This window comes from Abrus precatorius, unplaced genomic scaffold (assembly GCF_003935025.1).
Source record: "Abrus precatorius isolate BTA unplaced genomic scaffold, Abrus_2018 Scaffold9, whole genome shotgun sequence".
NCBI classification, from domain to species: domain Eukaryota; kingdom Viridiplantae; phylum Streptophyta; class Magnoliopsida; order Fabales; family Fabaceae; genus Abrus; species Abrus precatorius.
Window position 1 is genome coordinate 9,101,922 of NW_020874439.1, and position 19,837 is coordinate 9,121,758.

Sequence of the window (19,837 nt, forward strand, 5' to 3'; positions counted from 1 at the left end):
GCCTTGTTTGATGCAGATTATTATGCCTTGTGTTGCAGGGAAAAGTATTCCTACTGTCCTAATTAGTTAAGGTACCATTGTGTTGTGAGATGGACTCCTCCTTCTACTAATCAACTAAAATTAAATGTTGATGGAGCCAATTCTAGAGCTGCGGAAATTGCTGCCTGTGAGGGGTTGATCAGGATGCCCAAGGAAGATGTATTACGGGTTTCTACAGTAGAATTGGATTTTGCTCTCCTATGGCTGCTGAGCTTTGGAGTTTATTTTTTGGCATCCAACTAGTGGCTTAACTTAATCCACCCATTATTTGGATAAAATTAAATTCAAAGGCTGCTATTGACCTTATCTTGAAGTTGCAGTTAGATTCTCACCCACTTTATCCGCTAATTCGTAGTATTAGAAATACTTTGAAAGCTATTTGGTCTATGAAGTTCTCATATGTTTGCAGAGAAGCGAATTCTTGTGTTGATTCTTTGGTCAAACTAGGTTTAGAATTGCTTTCTCCCTATTATCAGTTTTCTGATCTCCCCTTATCCATGCTCTCTTTTTTGAGTTTTGATTCTTATGGGACTGATTTTTCTAAACCTATAATATAGTTTTGTGTGTGTTGGGCGTGTTATCCCCTTCTTTAGCAATAAATAAATAAATAATAATAATAATAATAAATTAAGATTTGACACATTTGACTGTTTATTATAAATTTATATGGAAATATAAAAATGAGATTGCTTTTAATAATGGGTAGGTTGATGTTCTCAAAATTATAGATCTTATTAAAACTAAATCTTGATTTGTGTTAAAATTTGAAAAAATTTCCCCCATTTTTAATGATTATTAATCTGGTGAAAATTGTATCAATGTATAAATAAAAAATTATATCATGTAAATAAAACTTTTACATAAAATTGCATTTATATCTAAGTTATATTGTTATTTGTGTTACACAAAAATAAGTTCACATAAAAAGCATTAAAATATAAATAGTTTAAATGAGGTTTTGATTTTTAAAAAAAATCCATAAATTTTTTATTTTTAATTTTTTTAAATAAGTTTTTTAAAAAAGTTTTTTAAATTTTTTTAATACAATCTTTTTATTAATAATTTTTTATTTTTTTTAGTATCTACATATTAACATCCAACTTAACTTATACAATATAACATAAAGTTGATATAATAAAGTTAATTTTTGAGAGACTAAATCATTTAAATTAAAAAAGGATAAAAATAAAATTTGTAATTTTTTAACAACATAATCTTATTTAAACCAATGTGTAAATTACTAAAATAATGTGTCTATTTAAAATTGTGTATGCGTTACACTTAAGTAGTATATTTATTTGTTATAAATTAATCATATAAAATTAAATAATCCGACCGTTCTACGGGTCAAAACATAGTTGATTTCAAAATAATATCTAAATTGTGTATAAATTTTTTTCTCAAAGATAACTATTAACAACAAATAAAAATTAATCATTTGCTTGAACCTAGAAATACTGTATAGTCTATGACTTAAGAAAAAAAAAAAAAAAGTTGATCTGTATAGCACCACACCAACACGACCGATTGGTGAAAACAAATAAGACAAAAACCTATAGCGTGTCTCTTGACTTTGGACAAAAGCCCAAGACCATGATACCCCGTCTTTTACGCCTATAGACTAAAAAACTGTTATTTTATAAAAATTAATCACCACCTCTTTTATACTTAGTGTAATAGACAACTTTTTATGTTTTATCCAACTTTAAAAGTATTGAGTAAATACTATTTTGGTCTTTTAAAATATAACTTTTTATATTGTTTTATATAAAAAATATTAAAATAAACATTGTTATGTAAAATTTAAAACTAATGTAAGACTTTTACTAAATTAAAAAATTTAAATAATCAACTCTTATAATTTGAAAAATTAAAATATGCATTTATTCTTCTATGTATTATTGATTAAAAAAATCTTTTACAGCATGGTATATACTTGTTATGTAAAAATTAAAATCTTATATATCAAAGGGAAAAATTAAAATAATTTAATTGTTCATTTAACACTTTTCTTGTAAATTGTAATATACTACTACACTTCTGACCGTGACAGCCTCACCCAACCGTTTCTTTACGTTTCAATTTCTTGAAATAAAGCAAATCTACTCCACTCACTAATCCTATAGGCTAAACCTGAAATCCTTATATTAATTTTCTGCAGCACAAGTCACTAAACAAAGGGTTAAAGCGCTTCTTTAAGAAAAGCTTATGCCTTTCAACTTTATGCTAACACAGTGCTTTGCTTCACACTAATCAACATTAGCAGAGGAAAGCTCAGGTTTTGCGAAGAGAAGTTTTAAGCTTTCCCTGTAACTGTGAAGATCCACACTTTTCTTCTTCCTTAGTTTTATAAATTTTTGGTTGCATTTTCATTTACATTTTTTTGCTTGTTTCAGTTTCAACAAAATGACAAATGGTGTGTGTTTGAATTTGTGAGGAGGGTTCCATTTTTGTTTTTATGCGATCGAGTACAAGGGTAGCTTTGGATACTTTGCTTCATGAAAGAATGAAAGTGTATTTGTTGGGTTAGCTTCCATTTCTTGGAAAAAGGAGGGGTTTTGGCAATTGTAATTGAAGTGGGTATCTGTTTATTTTGGGGAAGAAAAAGGATGATTCAGTTGTTGTTTTTGGTGCTCTTTGCTGAGGGTGTTATGACATTCCTTTTGTTAGTGAAGATTGGGCCATTGAGAGATCTTGTGATGAAGACACTGGATCAGTTGAAGATGGGAAAGGGTCCTGCTACAGTGAAAACCATTGCTGGTACCATGTCTGTGATTCTCCTTTCAAGTCTCATGAGTATTGTTAAGATCCAGAATAAAGGTGCTAAGCTTGGAACCATGTCACCCATGGATCAAGTTCTGTGGAGGACCCACTTGCTTGAGGCTTCTCTCATGGGTATGTTCCTACTCCTTTCTTCTGGATCACTTCCATCCTCTTATATCTATATCTATATATATATATATATATGTATGTGTGTGTGATTTTTATTTGTTCTGGGGCTGTAAGTGCAAAATTAATTTTACTGGCACTAGAAATGTTGAGTATAAATGTTGCTGCTGTGAATGTTTTGCTTGATAGTTGACACTTTGTCAAGTCTTTTAAATTTCATGGTTGTTTGGTACATTTTTGGTGACACTCGTTTATTTCAATTCTAAATTGGAAATGTAGTTTACCTGCTGAAAAAAATAGTGCGTTTGAATGAGTTGCAGATCTGTGGTTTTGTTTTATTATTTTTAGTCATGCAATGAAAGCATGTTTATAGGTTGTGTTTAGATAAAGCGGTTTCAGACGGTGGTCTAATCTTTTCAAGTAATTTAAAATCTCTTATTATGAACTAATTTGTTTTGAAAAACAGTAAGGAATTTGTTGGGGTGTTTTTTTCTCTTAAAAAGTAAGAAATTTTAAATTCAGCCCAAAAAATTGGGATTCCAAAATTCCTCTGCTCTATCTATTTGCTTCTCCCTCAGTATCCTGGTTCTTCTATGCAACGCCTTGTCAAAGCTTTATCATGTACATTGCCATGAAAACTGGGTAGGCGGGTACTGTGGTGCAGAAAGCCCAAAATCTTGAAAGGGATCTGTTTGAAGAAACCTCAGAAAGAGAGTTGTTTCATTGGAAATTAGATTCTTGCAGGAAAGATTGAGAATTGAAACTTGGCAAAGCCCAAAAGGTGTATGTATTAATGCCTGAGCAGTATTTTGTTTGGTGCTGGAATGATGTACGGTTATGCGAAGATTGGGTATATCAATAAGGCAGTAAGGTTTTTAATAAGATGCTGCTTTGAACTGGTTATTGCTGTTCAAAATGAGAGAATGTGGAGGTTTCTCAGTTGTTCAAGTCAAATCTGTTTGAAAATTGATTTCTTTTGATTGTATGATGGCTTGATAATTTGAAGAGGAAAATGTTATGTGATGTGATGCTATGCAGCTTCTTCATGACATTGACTGTTAGGAATGAAATTTCTGGAATACTATGGTCATCTCATCTTGTTAGATCACACAAATAACCTTCCAAATAAATAGATTTTGCAAATGAAAAGAATTAGATTGATGTAATTGAATTTCCTTGCATTTTAGATACCTTGGAATTCTAAAATGTCATACAATAGTGTCCAAATATGGCTAAAAAGAGCATGCTTGTACATATCGTTTTTGCCATTTAATGTTGATAGTATCCTTCTCGAAAGTTATGAGTCAAGTTGATGAAGGAAATGGTCAAACACTCAAATTTGTTATTTTATTTGTATAACCATATGATTAAGGCATCTGAACATTGAACTTTTGGTGCTATGGGGTTGAACCTTGATAATATTATAGATATGTTTACAGTTTATTTAACAAGTCAATAAGAATATTGGAGACTATTTAGTAAGTTGTGTTTATACTGCCTTAGTTTGAAATCTGTTAGTTTCAGTTACTGTTATCTTGCCGTTTACTATTAGCTGTTACTTTATGTAATGGTTGTCAATAACCACTACTGAGATATAACATAAACTGTGCTTGTATTAATCAAACAAGTGAGATTAACTCAGTATAAAAGTGACTAACAATGAACAGAAGAAATGATTTCAAGGAAGAAATAATACACCATAGAAGAGGAAGAGAGAAAGATACATAGAGGGAAGTCTAAATTCCACTTAATTCTTCACCCCCAATTCTTATACCTTCTTTACCTTTTATTCTCTCTCTAAGACCACCACCATACTGCACATTATCATTCTATTGCAACTAAATGTGCCACCTCAGCATAAAGGTTCATAACACTAACAATTCCTTATAGTCAAATTGTAGTTAGTTAGCCTCTTACAACAGGCTTTCAGTTATAGTAGCTCGAACTGCAGATACAGCTTCAGTTTGAAGCTTTGGGTATTTCATATATTTCAGTCTCTGCATCAGAAACTTCACTTCTGAAATTTCTCAAACTCTACTCAATTGAATTTCTCTAAAGATTCTCTTGAGAGTTTCTTACATTTTCTCCAACTTTCTCTTATTTTCATAGTTCTCTGGCATTCAATAAAGAAATTAAAAAAGAATGCTCTTGACTTGTAATTGACTATTAAAAATTGGCACAAAAAGTTCCGTTTTTGGACTTGCAAGTCAGCACAGTACTAATTCTTATTTTTTCCGAATTCATTTTCTTATTTGGTGCTCAAGGCATTCCATGTGCATTATATGTACACAGAGATAATAGCTTGTATTAATGAAGCTGCCATGTTTTATGATTGGATTGTAGTTGATTCTGATCATGCAGGCCTTTATAACAGTTATTCATTATGGTTATGAGGCATCATGCATGACTTCATTCTTTCTACTTGGAATATGATTATTAATCTTTTTGTCATGCAAATGATATGATTAACCGAGAGATGCGTAGTGACCAATATTGGCAAGTTATTAATATTATTTCTCTACAGTATGTCATGAAATGATTAACTTAATATGAACTGATTAGTTACTGGAGTTGCTATCAGACTTATCAATATTACTTTATTTATATTGGCACTGAGCACAGACTTATCAGTAACATTCACCATTTAGTTTGAAAAATAGTAGGGAGTAGGTGGTTAATGTTTCATTCACTTATTCTCTGTAAATGACATATTTGTAATGGATTATATGTTTGGAATTCCTTACTTGATTCATCCATGCAAAATATGTTCCTGATCATTTTACTTCTCCCTTAAAGCTAGAAATAGGGTTTGTAACTTGCTTTATTACCTAATTTTTGAAATTTTCTTGGTAGAATCTTGTTTGATCTTTCCTGAGTTTCTTTCAGAATGAATTAATGACAGTTGTACCAAAAAAATAGTTCACTTCTTTCCTGGTGAAAATTTTAAAAAAATTAAGTACATTGTGGCTGTGCAGGTTCCGTTGTTGATTGATATACCTTTTAAACACCATTGTGCTTTCAGCCTATACCACTATGCCATATATAGTTTTCAGATTATGCTTGGCTCTCTTTCAACTCAATGTTTAGCTAGTTCCGTATTCAAATCTACTTTAGTTTTTCTTAGTTTCATCTTAGACGCTGAGACTTCGGGACATTGGTGACTATCTAGGCTCATTCTGTGGATGAGGTTGATGAAGAATAGGTGAATACGAGGGACCTATTGCCCAGAGGGTGACCTTTGTAATAAATGTGATGCCAAATCTTTTCTGCTTTGACATGTTTATTAAGTCTTTGATTACATCTTACCTGTAATTTTAGGTTTATATAGTATTTTCCTTTTTCATTCAATTCTGTTTTTGAGATTTTCCCTTAGTTTTGGACTCATTTTTTAATGCTTTCTATATCTAGGACCATTATATGCTATATGCTTGTGTATTTGATTTGTTATTATGTGCGCTTATTAATGTTGATCATTTGTTGACTTTATACTTATGTTATGCAATTAATGTTAAATATCTGCATGATTCTTAGAGTTCTATTCAATTTTACCTATATGATTGTTATGTGTAAAACTTGAATTTTATTCATATTCATACCTATTATGTTACATTTCAATAATATTTATTCTATATAAATAATCTATTAGCTTGTATAAAATACAAACAACTTATACATATGACATATTTACCCTTGCGACAGCATGGGTCATGTCCTAGTCTAGTTATTAAGAACCATCAACAAAGGACTGAGCATCATAGAACATAAAACATCATCCAAGCTTCTGTATGGAATGACAATGGTTCATATACTGACTGCAATACTATGATAACTGCAGCATAGAAAAATTTTGCGTGTATTTCCCAATTTTAGAAAAATGTTGAACTGGATATAAAGATAAGGAAGAGATCCATTTTTAAGTTGTCAGCCTATATCTTCTTTCTCCTTTTTCTGTTATCCAGTAGTTCGAGTTTCTGTATCGGCAGGGAAGAATATTGAATTTACAAAAGTACTAGTCCTATTTCTGGTATTATTTATACTTCTTTATCCTTCAGCAAGTATATTATGTCTTCATAGGAGATGGGGTAAACAGTTTTCTTGATGTACTGATTACTGGTTTGAAGGAGAATTTGGATACAACTGAATTTAGACCTTCTAAGATGTGATTATCATGAATTTGGATACAACGGAATATTGTTAAGAAACTTGCGCCTAACTCACTCTTAAAAGTTAGCTTATAGGAGAAGCTAGCTAATAGGAAGATGACTACCTTAGCCCTTATAAGGAGTATATTGGCTCTATTCTTAACTAATGTGCCCTTATAAGGAGTATATTGGCTCTATTTTTAACCAATGTGGGACATTTTAGCACTCTCTTCACGTCCAAGACTCGACATTTGCACTGGTGGAGCTCAACAGGATTAGATATATGTGGGTAATCCAACATTAAATTGAATATCTGCATGGGTGGAACCCAACAGGACTGGACATCTGTGGATAACTCAACATTCAAACTGGATAGGTTCTGATACCATGTTAAAAAACTTAGACCTAACTCATTCTTAAAAGAGCTAGCTCATAGGAGGAGGACTACCCTAGCCCTTATAAGGAGTATATTGGCTCTATTACTAACCAATGTGAGACATCTTAACAAATATGAATCTAGTAATCAACATGATCATTCTTCTTTGTTCTTTAAGAGATCAATAAGATTCACAACAAAGGACAGATAGCAAGTATAATATGGGAAGCATTAAAAACTGGCTGAAATGGTATGTAGCCTTGAATATGATATGGGCTTTGGCTGAGGTAATATTGCACATCATTTAATTTTATTATTTGTGTCCTTGCAAATTGCACAAACATCATTTTAGAAAGACAAAAATGCTGATTTTTTTAATCCATTTTAATTCCTTTCTCTCTCCTACATGATGATGATATAAGAGAAGATCCTAATCTTTAATTGTCAATCAAGATATTAAGTCAATATTAATGGCTACTTTCTTATGAATGGTGCTTCCTGGTTTTAATTTTATCATCCTATTACTAGCAGATTTTGCTGTTGGATTAAAGTTGTTATTGGAGTATTTACGTTGGTGGTAATTCATTCATTCATGTCCACATTAATTTTGTGCAACATATAGAGTATATCTTGTCTCTAGATTACTTGAGTTCTTTTTCTTTTAAATGTCTCTGAGCTTCTTGTTCAGTGTCTGTCTCTGTCGTCATACTTCCAACATTCTTTAAAAGTCTAGGCCTGTTTGAAATATACTAGAATCAATACTAGTTGGCCACTGTATTCGCAACACTTACTCACACCAAGATTTAACTGTTGGGGGAGGGGATGGTGTTTGAATTCCTAAAAGATGTGGTTTTCAAGGATTGGACTCGTAGAAGAATGAGTACTTGTGAAAGTAGGAATTGGATCTATTTTTGTTGGCAAAATATTTCAAGGATTATACTGGTTAAATTGTTGTAGATTTAAAGAAAGAGCTTATTCTATGATTGCTGGTTAGGGTGCTAGTGGCATGCTTGAGATCCCACGGGCTCATGGGTTCAACAATTTTTTCCTTAAAGGAGGTTGCTTGATTTGTCTCTAGTACGCACAAGATTTCCCTGGGAACAAATGATCTTCTAGGATTACTTGAACCTTACAAGAACAAGTGGTGATAGATTAAAAACATTTTTATTAATAAATTTTAATACATTATTGTTCTCACTACAATTTTTCTTGACTTAGATTACATATTAAGGTTTCTTTCCTGTTCTTTCATTTATGCCTTTTTCTGGCTGTAGGTATTGCCTCCTCCAATGTTAATAATAGCATTGGCAGTAGTAATAATAGTAAGATGTATCAATCAAGACAGGAGTGAGATGTATCAATAAATTGACAAATTGGGGCAACGAAGTTGAAGCTGACAATAGGAATAATAGCATTGGTAATAGTAATAGTCATGACAAATATGGTAAAGTTGACTGAACAAGTAGCAACGGTAGCAGTAATGTTGATTTGCAGAATATTAGTATAGTCTGTTGTGGCAGTGTGCCCTAGAGAGCAGTGGTGTTATCATGGTTGTTTGCTTGATGATGCAGAAATGCCATTAGTTTTAATGTTAGTATTGGTGGAGAATGTTCAAGCTAGTTTCTGATGTAGTGGTTGAATATCAACAGGGTGGTTTTGCCAATTGTTTGTTTGACCTGATGGATTATTTCGTGTGGTTGGGGGAGTCATAAACATGGTAAATAGTTAATTCGAAGTTGGTAGCAGTGGTGGCATGTTTGGCTGTTGTCAACTCTTAATGCTCTGTCATAAAACATTTGATGTATCCATAGAGCAAGTAGTTGTGTTTCTTTACTTCTGTTAGGCTAATGAATACGTTTAATTACAAGAGAAATCGAACCAAAATTTAGTAAGGGTTTGAGAGGTTATCATCAGTTAGTTTTGTGCATCTCAAAGGTCTTAATTGTTCATAATTTTTGTTCCTGTCATCCAAAATTATACTGTTTCCTTATGTAGCTTTCAGAATACTCTTTAAACTTTTTGCAATTTTTCTTATTTAAATTGCTCATATTAGCTCCTAGGTAGCTAATTTTTTCCCTTATTATATCCATTAATTATGTGTTTTCAAAGATGATGCGGAACAGAAGAGGGTTACACATAATTGAAAGAGAAAAAGAACATCAAAATAGAATATTATTGATTTATGCTTTCACTGCACACTGTGTTGATGAAGGTTTTACAAATATATTTAGATTGTTATGACGATGAAATTGCTGGGTCATTTATGTTTCTTTTTTTGTAAATTTTTAGTATTTTTTGAATTTCAGCAGCTCTGATCAGAGTTTGTTTAGTCTTATGTTTTACTTTATCTTAAAATCGTGGTAAGTTATTAGGTACGTTTATAGATTTAGAAATATATACTTGGTTGGAGCAGCTTAGATCTTGGGAAATGATCACCTATTTTTCAAAAAATTTCTCAGAAAATCAATAAAAGTAAGCAAGTATTTTTCATAATAAACTGAACCAAACATGCGTTAAATATTAATGAATGAATTAGCATTGAAAACAATATATTTTTGTTGTGAAGTCCTACTTTGTTTCATGATATTAGACCAGTATAGAGTATAGACCAAATATTATTTTTGTTTATTGCTGGATGAAGAATAAACAATCTTGGGAAGAATCAGTGTATATGTTTCCTATGTTAAAACTAGATTATCTTGTCTTAATGTAGTTAAGTTGATCTTGTAGGTTTTACATTATTTCTTGGTTTCATAATTGATCGGGTGCATCATTATCTTCAAAAGCTTATTAAGTTGAGGAGTAATGTGGGAGCTTCTAAAGAAGAAATGGAAAGCCTTCAGAAAGAAAAGGTGGATCTTAAAGAAAAGGAAGAGAATGCTTCCAAGGAGATAAAGCAGCTGAAGGAACAAATTTCAGCTGTTTCAGGAAGTTTGAAAAAGGTGAAGTTAGAATCTGAAGAGAAGGACAAAAGGGTTGAGACTGCTGAAGCTCATGTTACTTCCCTCCAAAAGCAAGCCGCAGACCTACTACTTGAATATGATAGACTCTTGGAAGATAACCAAAATCTTCAAGCTCAAGCATCAAGACACAAGAATTGATAAAAGAATTAGGATTCTTTGAACCAAGTTTTGGAGAAGAGATATCAGCTTGACCATCATTGATTTTGTTGCAAGATCATCTTAATTATGCAAAAAAGAGAAAGAAAAAAGAATTTTTTTGGCCCTTCTTGAAAATGCAAGTTTGACCAAAATGGCTTGAAATGATGCCTCTTCCTTGCCCTTCAATTAAAAATGAGAAGTAGCAAGTTCTTTATCACATTCTTCTTAACACTATTTATTATTAATTGAAAATTATGAGTGGGGGTTCATTAAATTAGAATTGAAACTCATAATTTAGTGATTGTTATGCCTTATGTGTCAGTTTTTTGTTGCAAGGGGAGGAATCAGACAGGAAATGAGAATAGGTGATTTGGGTTCAGCCAAAAAGCTTGGGGCCCCAAGCTTACAGATTTTGCAGTTTCTAGCTTGAAACTGCCCTTCACCTCCCGCGAATCTTTTTACTTTGTCCATCATTTTGGTGTTACGTCATTGCCTGACATGTGAATGTGATACCATCTCTGTTTTTTTTTAACTTTTTATTTGAGCCAGATATAATTTTATACTTCAGGATTTTGGGAGGGACAAATGTGGATCAATAATAGAAAAAAAAAAAAAAAACTCGTTAAATCCCAACATTGTAAATGTGTCTAAGGATGCATCTTGACATTCAATTTTACGCAAAACATAGTTTTGTTTGGGGGCGTTATTAATGTTTCTCATATCAGCACTCATCGCTCGGATGGGTATCAAACTTGTTCACTAAATGATTTTGAATTAAATTTTTGCAAAATTAGTGATTATGTTCTTTAACTTAGAGATTAATTTTGATTCCATTCTTAACTTTATTTTAGTTCTCTAACTTTAAAAAATATTTTAAATAAATATTTTCTTTTTGTCAAAAACATTAATTACATCAATATCTTGTCTTTTTGGATCACATGTACTATTCAAACAATTTCATTTCTTCATCTTCATTTTCTTCCTCCTCTTTTCTTCTTTTCCTAACATTCTCTACACTACTAACCTTATTGTCATGTAGATGCTCCCACCACTTACCTCCTCTCCTTCCTCTGCTGCCTTAAATATTGCATCGCTCTGAAGAATTCTCTTGTATATTTGTGGCAATAGGACCGCTCTCAGGGTTGCAGTGGCATGTGTTGGAGGAGGAGTACGACAATAGTAGAAGAGGAGGTGGTGGTGATGGTAAGAGCAATTGACGACGAGGTTGGTGATATTGAAAGTGCTTGATTTGATTTGAGAAAGAAGGAAGAGGAAGAAAAAGAAGAGATAAGCTGAAAACTCTAAACCCTAAACTGAAAATTTGAGGAAAGAAGATTAATAATATACATGACAGGAAAAGAAAAAATATTAATTTTATTAATATTTTTAATAAAAAGTAACTTATTTGAAATATTTATATAAATTAAAAGATTAAAATGATTCAAAATAAAGCTAAAAAATAATTGAAATTGACTTTTAAATTTGACGACAAAAATACTAATTTTTTCTTAAATTTTTTAGAAGATAAGATTGTAGTGATTACTAGTACGAAAAATTATTAATTAGGTACAACTTGTAAGTAAAAATATTTTCTTTTTTATTTTTATCTTTCAGAAAAAAGTCTGTTTCTTCTTGAAAGGAAGGTTTGTTTTAACAAGTTCTCACTTTTAAAGATTAAACTGCTTGTTAACTCTTAATAATAATCAATAACAGTTCGGTAGTTGTAATATCTAATTACGAAGCTAATTAATAATTATACTTTACCATATTTTTAAAATTAGCTACTGAGCACGTAATCAATGAAAATATTATTGACTTAACAATGATAGAACCGTAGTGTTATATATATATATATATATATATATATATATATATATATATATATACAAAGTAATGTTTATATATATTGTATGAATTTTGTTTAACTTATTGTGTGTAACAAATGTTTAACATATTAGCAAAGCAAGTGCAAGTTGTTCAAACCTTTCGGACTTACAACAAGGATAGTGGCTATGCTCTCTGATGATCATCATAAAATTGAGTGGATTAGAGACCAATTATTGAGTCACTGAGCAAATGAGCTTGACTAGAGATGTTATAGTTCTGGTTCACAATTAAAATGAATAGACGAACTGGTTTGATCTAATTTTCATAATAATGGCCACAGCTATATAATAAAGAGCTGCAAAAGTGGAAGAGACATGTAAACTGATCTTCACTCCTTTTTTGGATGTTGTAGTCAATTTATGATTATGGTTGTGATTATGAGCAGGAAAAGTTATTTATTAGGCACAACTTTTTTGGAAGAAAGGTCTATTTTTAACAAGTTGTAACTTTCAGTGATTAATCAAAGCATTAACTCTTAATAAATATTCAATAACAGTACATTAGTTGCAATATCTAATTATCAAGTCAAGTATGGTCAAAGCTTTCAGAGTTAAAGTAGGGTTAGTGGGTAGATTTTTAGGATGATCATAAAATCGGTCTAATTCAGTGATTTAACATGGAATAACATAGATTTTTAAATCTATATATATATAGTTAAAGTAGGGTTAGTGGGTAGATTTTTGAGATGATCATAAAATCAGTCTAATTCAGTGGTTTAATATGGAATAACATAGATTCTCAAATATATATATATATATATATATATATATATGTAAAATTGACTACATCTACTTTATTACTGAGTGTATTAAATTTTGAACCGTAATTTCATCTACTTATTACTTTATATATTAAAATTTAGAATGTATAAAGTCGTTTGCATTGACTCCACTTACTTATTACTCTGTACATTAAAATTTAAAACGTATAATTTATGAATTAAAATTATATTTTATTCATACTTATTATGTTTGAATTGTATTTAAATAATATTTATTAGTATTGATGGTTATATTATGTTACAAACGACAACATAAATATTTATATTATAAATTAACTTAAATTTTTGTTATTAAAATTAATTATAATATTTTTTATAATTTATGAATTAAAATTACTATTTTATTTTAATATAATCTATATTTTATTATATACTTCAAACACTAAAATATATTTTGAATTAAAAAAATTAAACTTACAATATTATTAGTTTATAATATATGTTGTTAAATTAAATTTATAATAAAAGACAAATTTGTATATTTAAATTGTTTTATTAATTAGCTTAACATAATATATATTTCATATGTTTCTCTTATTTTAATGTTTTATTAGAATTGATAGATATATTATATTAGAATATTCTTTTATTGTAATAGAAAATACTTAATTAGTTCAAAAATAAAAAAATAATTATTGAGTAATGTCACAAGAATTATTTTTTTTATAATTAATATTAAAAAAGTACACTTACAAGATTATTACTTTTATTATAGATTGTTAAATTATATTTTTAATAAAAAATTTGGTAAAAAAATTACTTTTATGAAATGCAGTTTGAATTAAAAAAACACATTTATAAAAAAATCTTTTATTATATATTGTTAGCTCAAATTTCTAATTATATATAATAAGAGTGACTATAAATTGCTTTAAATTATCATCTATTAAAAATTGTAACGTCCCAAATTTTTATAATATTAATTATTGATAATTATATAAATCTAAATGTATATTCATGTGTGTATTTTTAGATATATGTCGTGAATATGTATGTGTATATATATGTGTGTATGCATGACTGGTTGGGCTGAAATGGGCTAAGTGCCTAAGTACAGGGTGAGATACTGGGCTGTTCTCGCTGCAGCGAGATGATTCTCACTGTAGCGAGAGGGCCCTAGGAGGAAGGACCAAAACTGTCGCCTTCTCGCTGTAGCGAGAGACGTCTCGCTACAGCGACAGAGCGACAATTTGAGGTGTAATTCTGGGTGCAGTCTCGCTGTAGCGCGAGGGTCTCGTTGTAGCGAGATTCTGCAGAAATCAGAGTGCAGTTTTCTCTGGTTTTGTCGCTGTAGCGAGAAAGCATGTCAGAGTGTCCCGACCAGAAAAGGATTTAAAGGGGATTAGGGTTCGGGGAGAGTTATTTCTCCCTCTCCCTTCAAAATTGCTTTGATCCTCTTGTTCCCAAAGCCCTATTCCACCGACTAATTGCCTCTAAAGTCGTTCGGGAGCTTGATTGAAGGTTGAATCTGTGTAGGGAACACTTGGAGGTAAGTTTTAATGGTTAGGGTTTCGGTTTTCATCCCCTTTTCTCTGTTTCTAGGTTTCCTTGGGTTCTCATAGAGTTTTTCCATGTGTTTTAGGCCACAATTTGTGTAGGGAGCAAGTCTGTGGTTAAATTCAAGTGTGGGTCTTCAATCCAAGGTAAGGGAAGACTCTACCCTATCTCAATGTATTGTAGTTCTTGTGTGTTTTGATGATTAATGCAATGTGTCTCAGATAGAAAATAGAAATTGTGTTTGATGGAAATTGATAGGCAATGTGATGTGTGATAGAATAATTGGACCCCATGAGGGTGATTGTGTGTGATAGAATGCCATTGATTGGTGAATTAATGATATTGTGAATAAATGTGGGCCTAGTGCCGTGTATTTGAGTGCCATGTGTGCTGTGTAAGCATGACTATTGCATGTGTGAATGAAATATGTGTGAATAGGCGTGTTAGCACCGTCGTAATGTGCTATGAATGGTTCAACGATACACTGGGATGTGGGAGATGAGGACGGTAGAAATACCTTGGGGAAGAGGGAGTGGTGGTGACACTGACTGCGGAACGGGTGCACCACAGGCCACACACTCTCTTCCTGACTAGACCTTTGACTACTATCTTTGTTGAGCGACTCGTGACTACCCATGTGGTATCTGTGAGGCGGGGGTAACCAGCGATCATTCATGGTGTAAATCTGTGATCACAGTACTATAGTGAGTGTGGCTGGTATGCGTATGCATGAATTTGTGTTTTGTACTTATGAATGTGAATTGCTGCCTGTGATTGTGTTTGTTGAATGTATTAGGAAGGTTCTGGAGGTGAGACTCTATGTTAAATGTGTGTTTTGGGTAGTATAGAGTACTCACCCTTACATTCATTTTTCAGGTAATCAAGACGATCAACACCGGACTCAGTGAAGGGACGGATGGACTGCTATAGGACTTAGATTTTATTTTGAAATTGTTGTAATTGAACTAGTCCTGTAGCAGTTATTTGATATTAATTTGTAACCCTTCACTTATTTCGAAATCTTTTATGAAAAATTTAATTATCCGATTTGTGAAATTATTATTTAATTGAAATTAAATTTAAGGTGTTACAATTTTGGTATCAGAGCAGTTCATCCGAATCGGACTGGGGTATCGGGCTGAAGCGTCCAAGATAAGTGTTGGTTGTTTTGTTTGCCTGAATTATAAATGTATTACTGATTTGATGCGCTGGATTGTGACTGTTAAATTTTGAAGCTTAGATTATGTCTAGTAGAGGTAGAGGTAGAGGTAGAGGAGCTAGAGGCACTAATGACCTAATGGAACGCATGGCTCAGATTCTGGAAGCCATGGTGCACAATCAAGGTAGAGAGTTGGCTGAGTATCGAGGGTTGTCTGCCTTCACTAGGCATGATCCTCCAAAGTTTGAGGGTAGGTTCAATCCCGAAGGAGCCCAAAGGTGGGTGGCTGATGTGGAGAAGATCTTCAATGCAATGGGGTGCCGTGAGGAGAACAAGGTTGCCTATGCCACCAATTTGCTATGTGGCAAGACTGAGGACTGGTGGAGGTTTGCCGGTCAGACCCTGCCACAAGAGGATGGCTACATCTAGTGGGAAACATTCAAGACCATCTTTCTAGGAAACTACTTTCCATGGGACCTAAGGAAGCAGAAAGCTAGGGAGTTCCTTGAGCTAAAGCAAGGAAACATGACCTTGGGGAAGTATGCAGCTAAGTTCCAAGAGGTGATGAAATACTGGCCTCACTATTAGCATGGTGATGGAGAGGAGGATTTGTGTGCTCAATTTGAGCATGGATTGAGGTCAGACAGCCGGGCTGCAGTCAGTGTGTTTCAACTGACAGACTTGCCCACTCTGGTGAGCAAGAGCAGAATCTTTGAAGCTAACTCAAGTTGAAGACAGTGGACACTAGGGGAGCCAGCCTAGTGAGACAAGATAGAAGACCCCCTAGGTTCTCAAGGAGATTGTATTCTGGTTCGAACAGCTCTCAGTCTCGAGGGAGTTCATCTCAAGAGAGGAGTAGTGGAAGTGGTTCAGGATCAAGATCTTTTAGAGGGCCGCTTAAGTGCTTCAGGTGTGGAGGGCCACACATGGTGAAGGACTGCCCACAGCCGAGGATAACTTGCAGTAACTGTGAAAAGTCAAGGCACGTTGCCAATGAGTGCTGGGCCGCTAAGAGAAGCGGTAGTGCAAGTGCATCCCAGAGGCCGGAATCAAGAGGAAGTACGGGGCCAAGTACGGGGCAGAAGTCGAGCATTCCTGGTAGAGTCTTTGCTATGAGTGGGGCAGAGGCTTCACAGTCAGAGGAGCTTATCCGAGGTAAATGCATTATTAAGGGTCGATTGCTTGATATGCTGTTTGATTCGGGTGCTACGCACTCCTTTATATCTGTGGACTATGTGAAGAATCTAAATTTGTATGTGACTGAATTGCCGTGTAATGTTGTGGTGACTACTCCTACGGGTAAGCCAGCTGTGACGTCATGGGTGTGTTTGGGGTGTGCAATAATGGTACACGGTAGGGAGTTTGAGGTAGACTTGATTTGTTTACCTCTTTCTCAACTAGATGTTATTATGGGAATGGATTGGTCTGCTGCCAACCATGTGCTGCTGGACTATAGGGAGAAGACTTTGATCTTTGGTGCAACAATGACAGAGGTTCCAAGGCTTATGAGTCAAGGTGCATGGGAGAACACGGTGAATGCTAAGGCCTTTATAGTGATGTTCTCAATGGAAACCGAAAGTGTGGTGGAGCCGGAGTATATTCTGGTGGTGAGGGATTTCTTAGAGATTTTTCCCAAAGACGTTTCTGAGTTGCCACCTAAGAGGGAAATAGAGTTTGCTATTGACCTCATTCCGGGAGCAAGTCCAATTTCTGTTGCACCTTACAGGATGTCACCTGTGGAGTTGGCAGAGGTCAAGAAGCAAGTAGAGGATTTGTTGCAGAAACGGTTTGTGAGATCTAGTGTGTCACCGTGGGAAGCACCAGTGCTCTTGGTGAAAAAGAAAGATGAAAGCATGAGAATGTGTGTGGATTATCGGCAGCTGAATAAGGTGATAGTCAAGAACAAGTACCCACTTCCGAGGATCGATGGTTTGATGGACCAATTAAGAGGAGCAGCAGTATTTTTGAAGATTGACTTGAGATTAGGATACCATCAAATCCGAGTGAAGGATGCAGATGTACCTAAGACAGCATTCAGGACGCGGTATGGTCACTATGAGTATTTGGTAATGCAGTTTGGGGTGACCAACGCGCCTGCGGTGTTCATGGACTACATGAACAGGATCTTCCACGAGTTTTTGGATAAGTTTGTGGTGGTGTTCATCAACAACATCCTAATTTATTCAAAGACTCAAGAAGAGCATACCAGCACTTGAGGATTGTCTTGCAAATTTTGAGAGAGAGACAGTTGTATGCGAAATTCTCCAAGTGCGAGTTCTGGTTGTCGGAGATCCAATTTTTGAGACATGTAGTGTCAAAGGAAGGAATCATGGTAGACTTTGCAAAAGTAGAAGTAGTGGCTGAGTGGCTGAGGCCGACGAATGTGACAGAGTGCACAGTTTCCTCGGGTTGGCATGCTATTATAGGAAATTCATTAAGGGATTTTCTAAGATAGCGTTGCCCTTAACGAAGTTCACCTGCAAGGGAAAGGAGTTCAAGTGGACTAAAGGGTGTGAAGCTAGTTTCTTGGAGCTGAAAATAAGATTGACTTCGGCGCCGGTGTTAACGCTGCCCAACTCGGAGCGAAAGTTTGACGTGTATTGTGATGCATCCGAGCAAGGGCTTAGTTGTGTTTTGATGCAAGATGGACGAGTGGTCGCCTATGTCTCGAGGCAGTTATGTCAGCATGAAGTCAACTATCCGACACACGATCTGGAATTGGCTGCGGTGGTTTTTGCCCTTAAGGTATGAAGGCATTACCTATATAGGGCGAGGTTTAAGGTGTTCAGTGATCATAAAAGCTTGAAGTATCTGTTTGATCAAAAGGAGCTGAATATGCAGAAGAGGAGATGGATGGAATTCCTCAAGGACTATGACTTCACATTGTCTTACCACCCTGGCAAGGCAAATGTGGTAGCCGATGCGTTGAGTCGGAAATCATTGCATGTGGCATCAATGATGGTGAAAGAGATGGAGTTGATTGAGGAATTTCAGGACATGAATTTGGCCATGGAGGTGAGGTCGGAGAGTTTATATCTCAGAGCGACGATGATTCACAACGACTTCCTGATGTACGTCCGAGATGCTCAACAGGGAGATGCGTTCCTGCAAGACATGATGGGACAGAAGGATGAGGGAAAGGACTTGGATTTCCACCGTGATGAGAACGAGGTGATCAAGTTTCGGAACCGAGTAGGCATTCCTCAAGTGGATAAGCTGAGACAGATGGTGCTGGAGGAAGCATATAAGAGCAGGATGAGTTTTCACCTTGTTGCAACTAAAATGTATTAGAATCTTCGGAAGAGTTTTTGGTGGAATGGAATGAAGAGGGACGTGACTGAATATGTGGCTAAATGCCTAACTTGCCAGAAGGCGAAGGTAGAGCACCAGTGTCCACCTGGGTTGTTGCAACCGTTAGATATCCCCGAGTGGAAATGATATACTATTTCAATGGACTTTGTTTCTGGGCTGCCTAAGACCAGGAACAACCATGACGCCATCTGGGTGATAGTGGATCGTTTGACCAAGGCTGCACACTTTCTCCTGATCAACATGAAGTATAAATTAGAGTGACTTGCGGAGTTGTATATGCGGGAGATAGTCAGCCTGCATGGAGTGCCGACTAGTGTGGTCTCAGATAGAGATCCAAGGTTTACCTCGAGGTTTTGGGAGAGCCTGCAACGGGCGTTGGAGACTAAGTTGAGACTGAGCTCAGCTTATCACCCACAGACTGACGGTCAGACTGAGCGGACCATCCAATCCCTGGAGGACTTGTTGAGGACTTGTGTGCTCAAGCAGCAGGGAACTTGGGAAAAGTGCTTGCCACTAGTGGAATTCACATATAACAACAGTTACCATGCTAGTATTGGAATGACACCGTTCGAGACCTTGTATGGGCGGAGGTGCAGGACTCCATTGTGTTGGTTGGTATGAAACTGGAGAGGCGACTTTGTGTGCGCTGGATAT

The 19,837-nt window shown here is 34.5% G+C and overlaps 1 protein-coding gene across 1 annotated transcript; it reads left to right on the top strand.

The window, feature by feature from the left end:
- The first annotated feature begins 2,204 nt into the window (after nucleotides 1-2,204).
- On the top strand, nucleotides 2,205-11,176 carry LOC113850506. Its single transcript, XM_027481068.1, has 3 exons — nucleotides 2,205-2,354; nucleotides 2,436-2,934; nucleotides 10,177-11,176. Exons 2-3 carry the CDS (start codon nucleotides 2,649-2,651, stop codon nucleotides 10,545-10,547), a joined length of 657 nt encoding a protein of 218 aa, XP_027336869.1. The 5' UTR covers nucleotides 2,205-2,354; nucleotides 2,436-2,648; the 3' UTR covers nucleotides 10,548-11,176.
- Nucleotides 11,177-19,837: the final 8,661 nt, after the last annotated feature.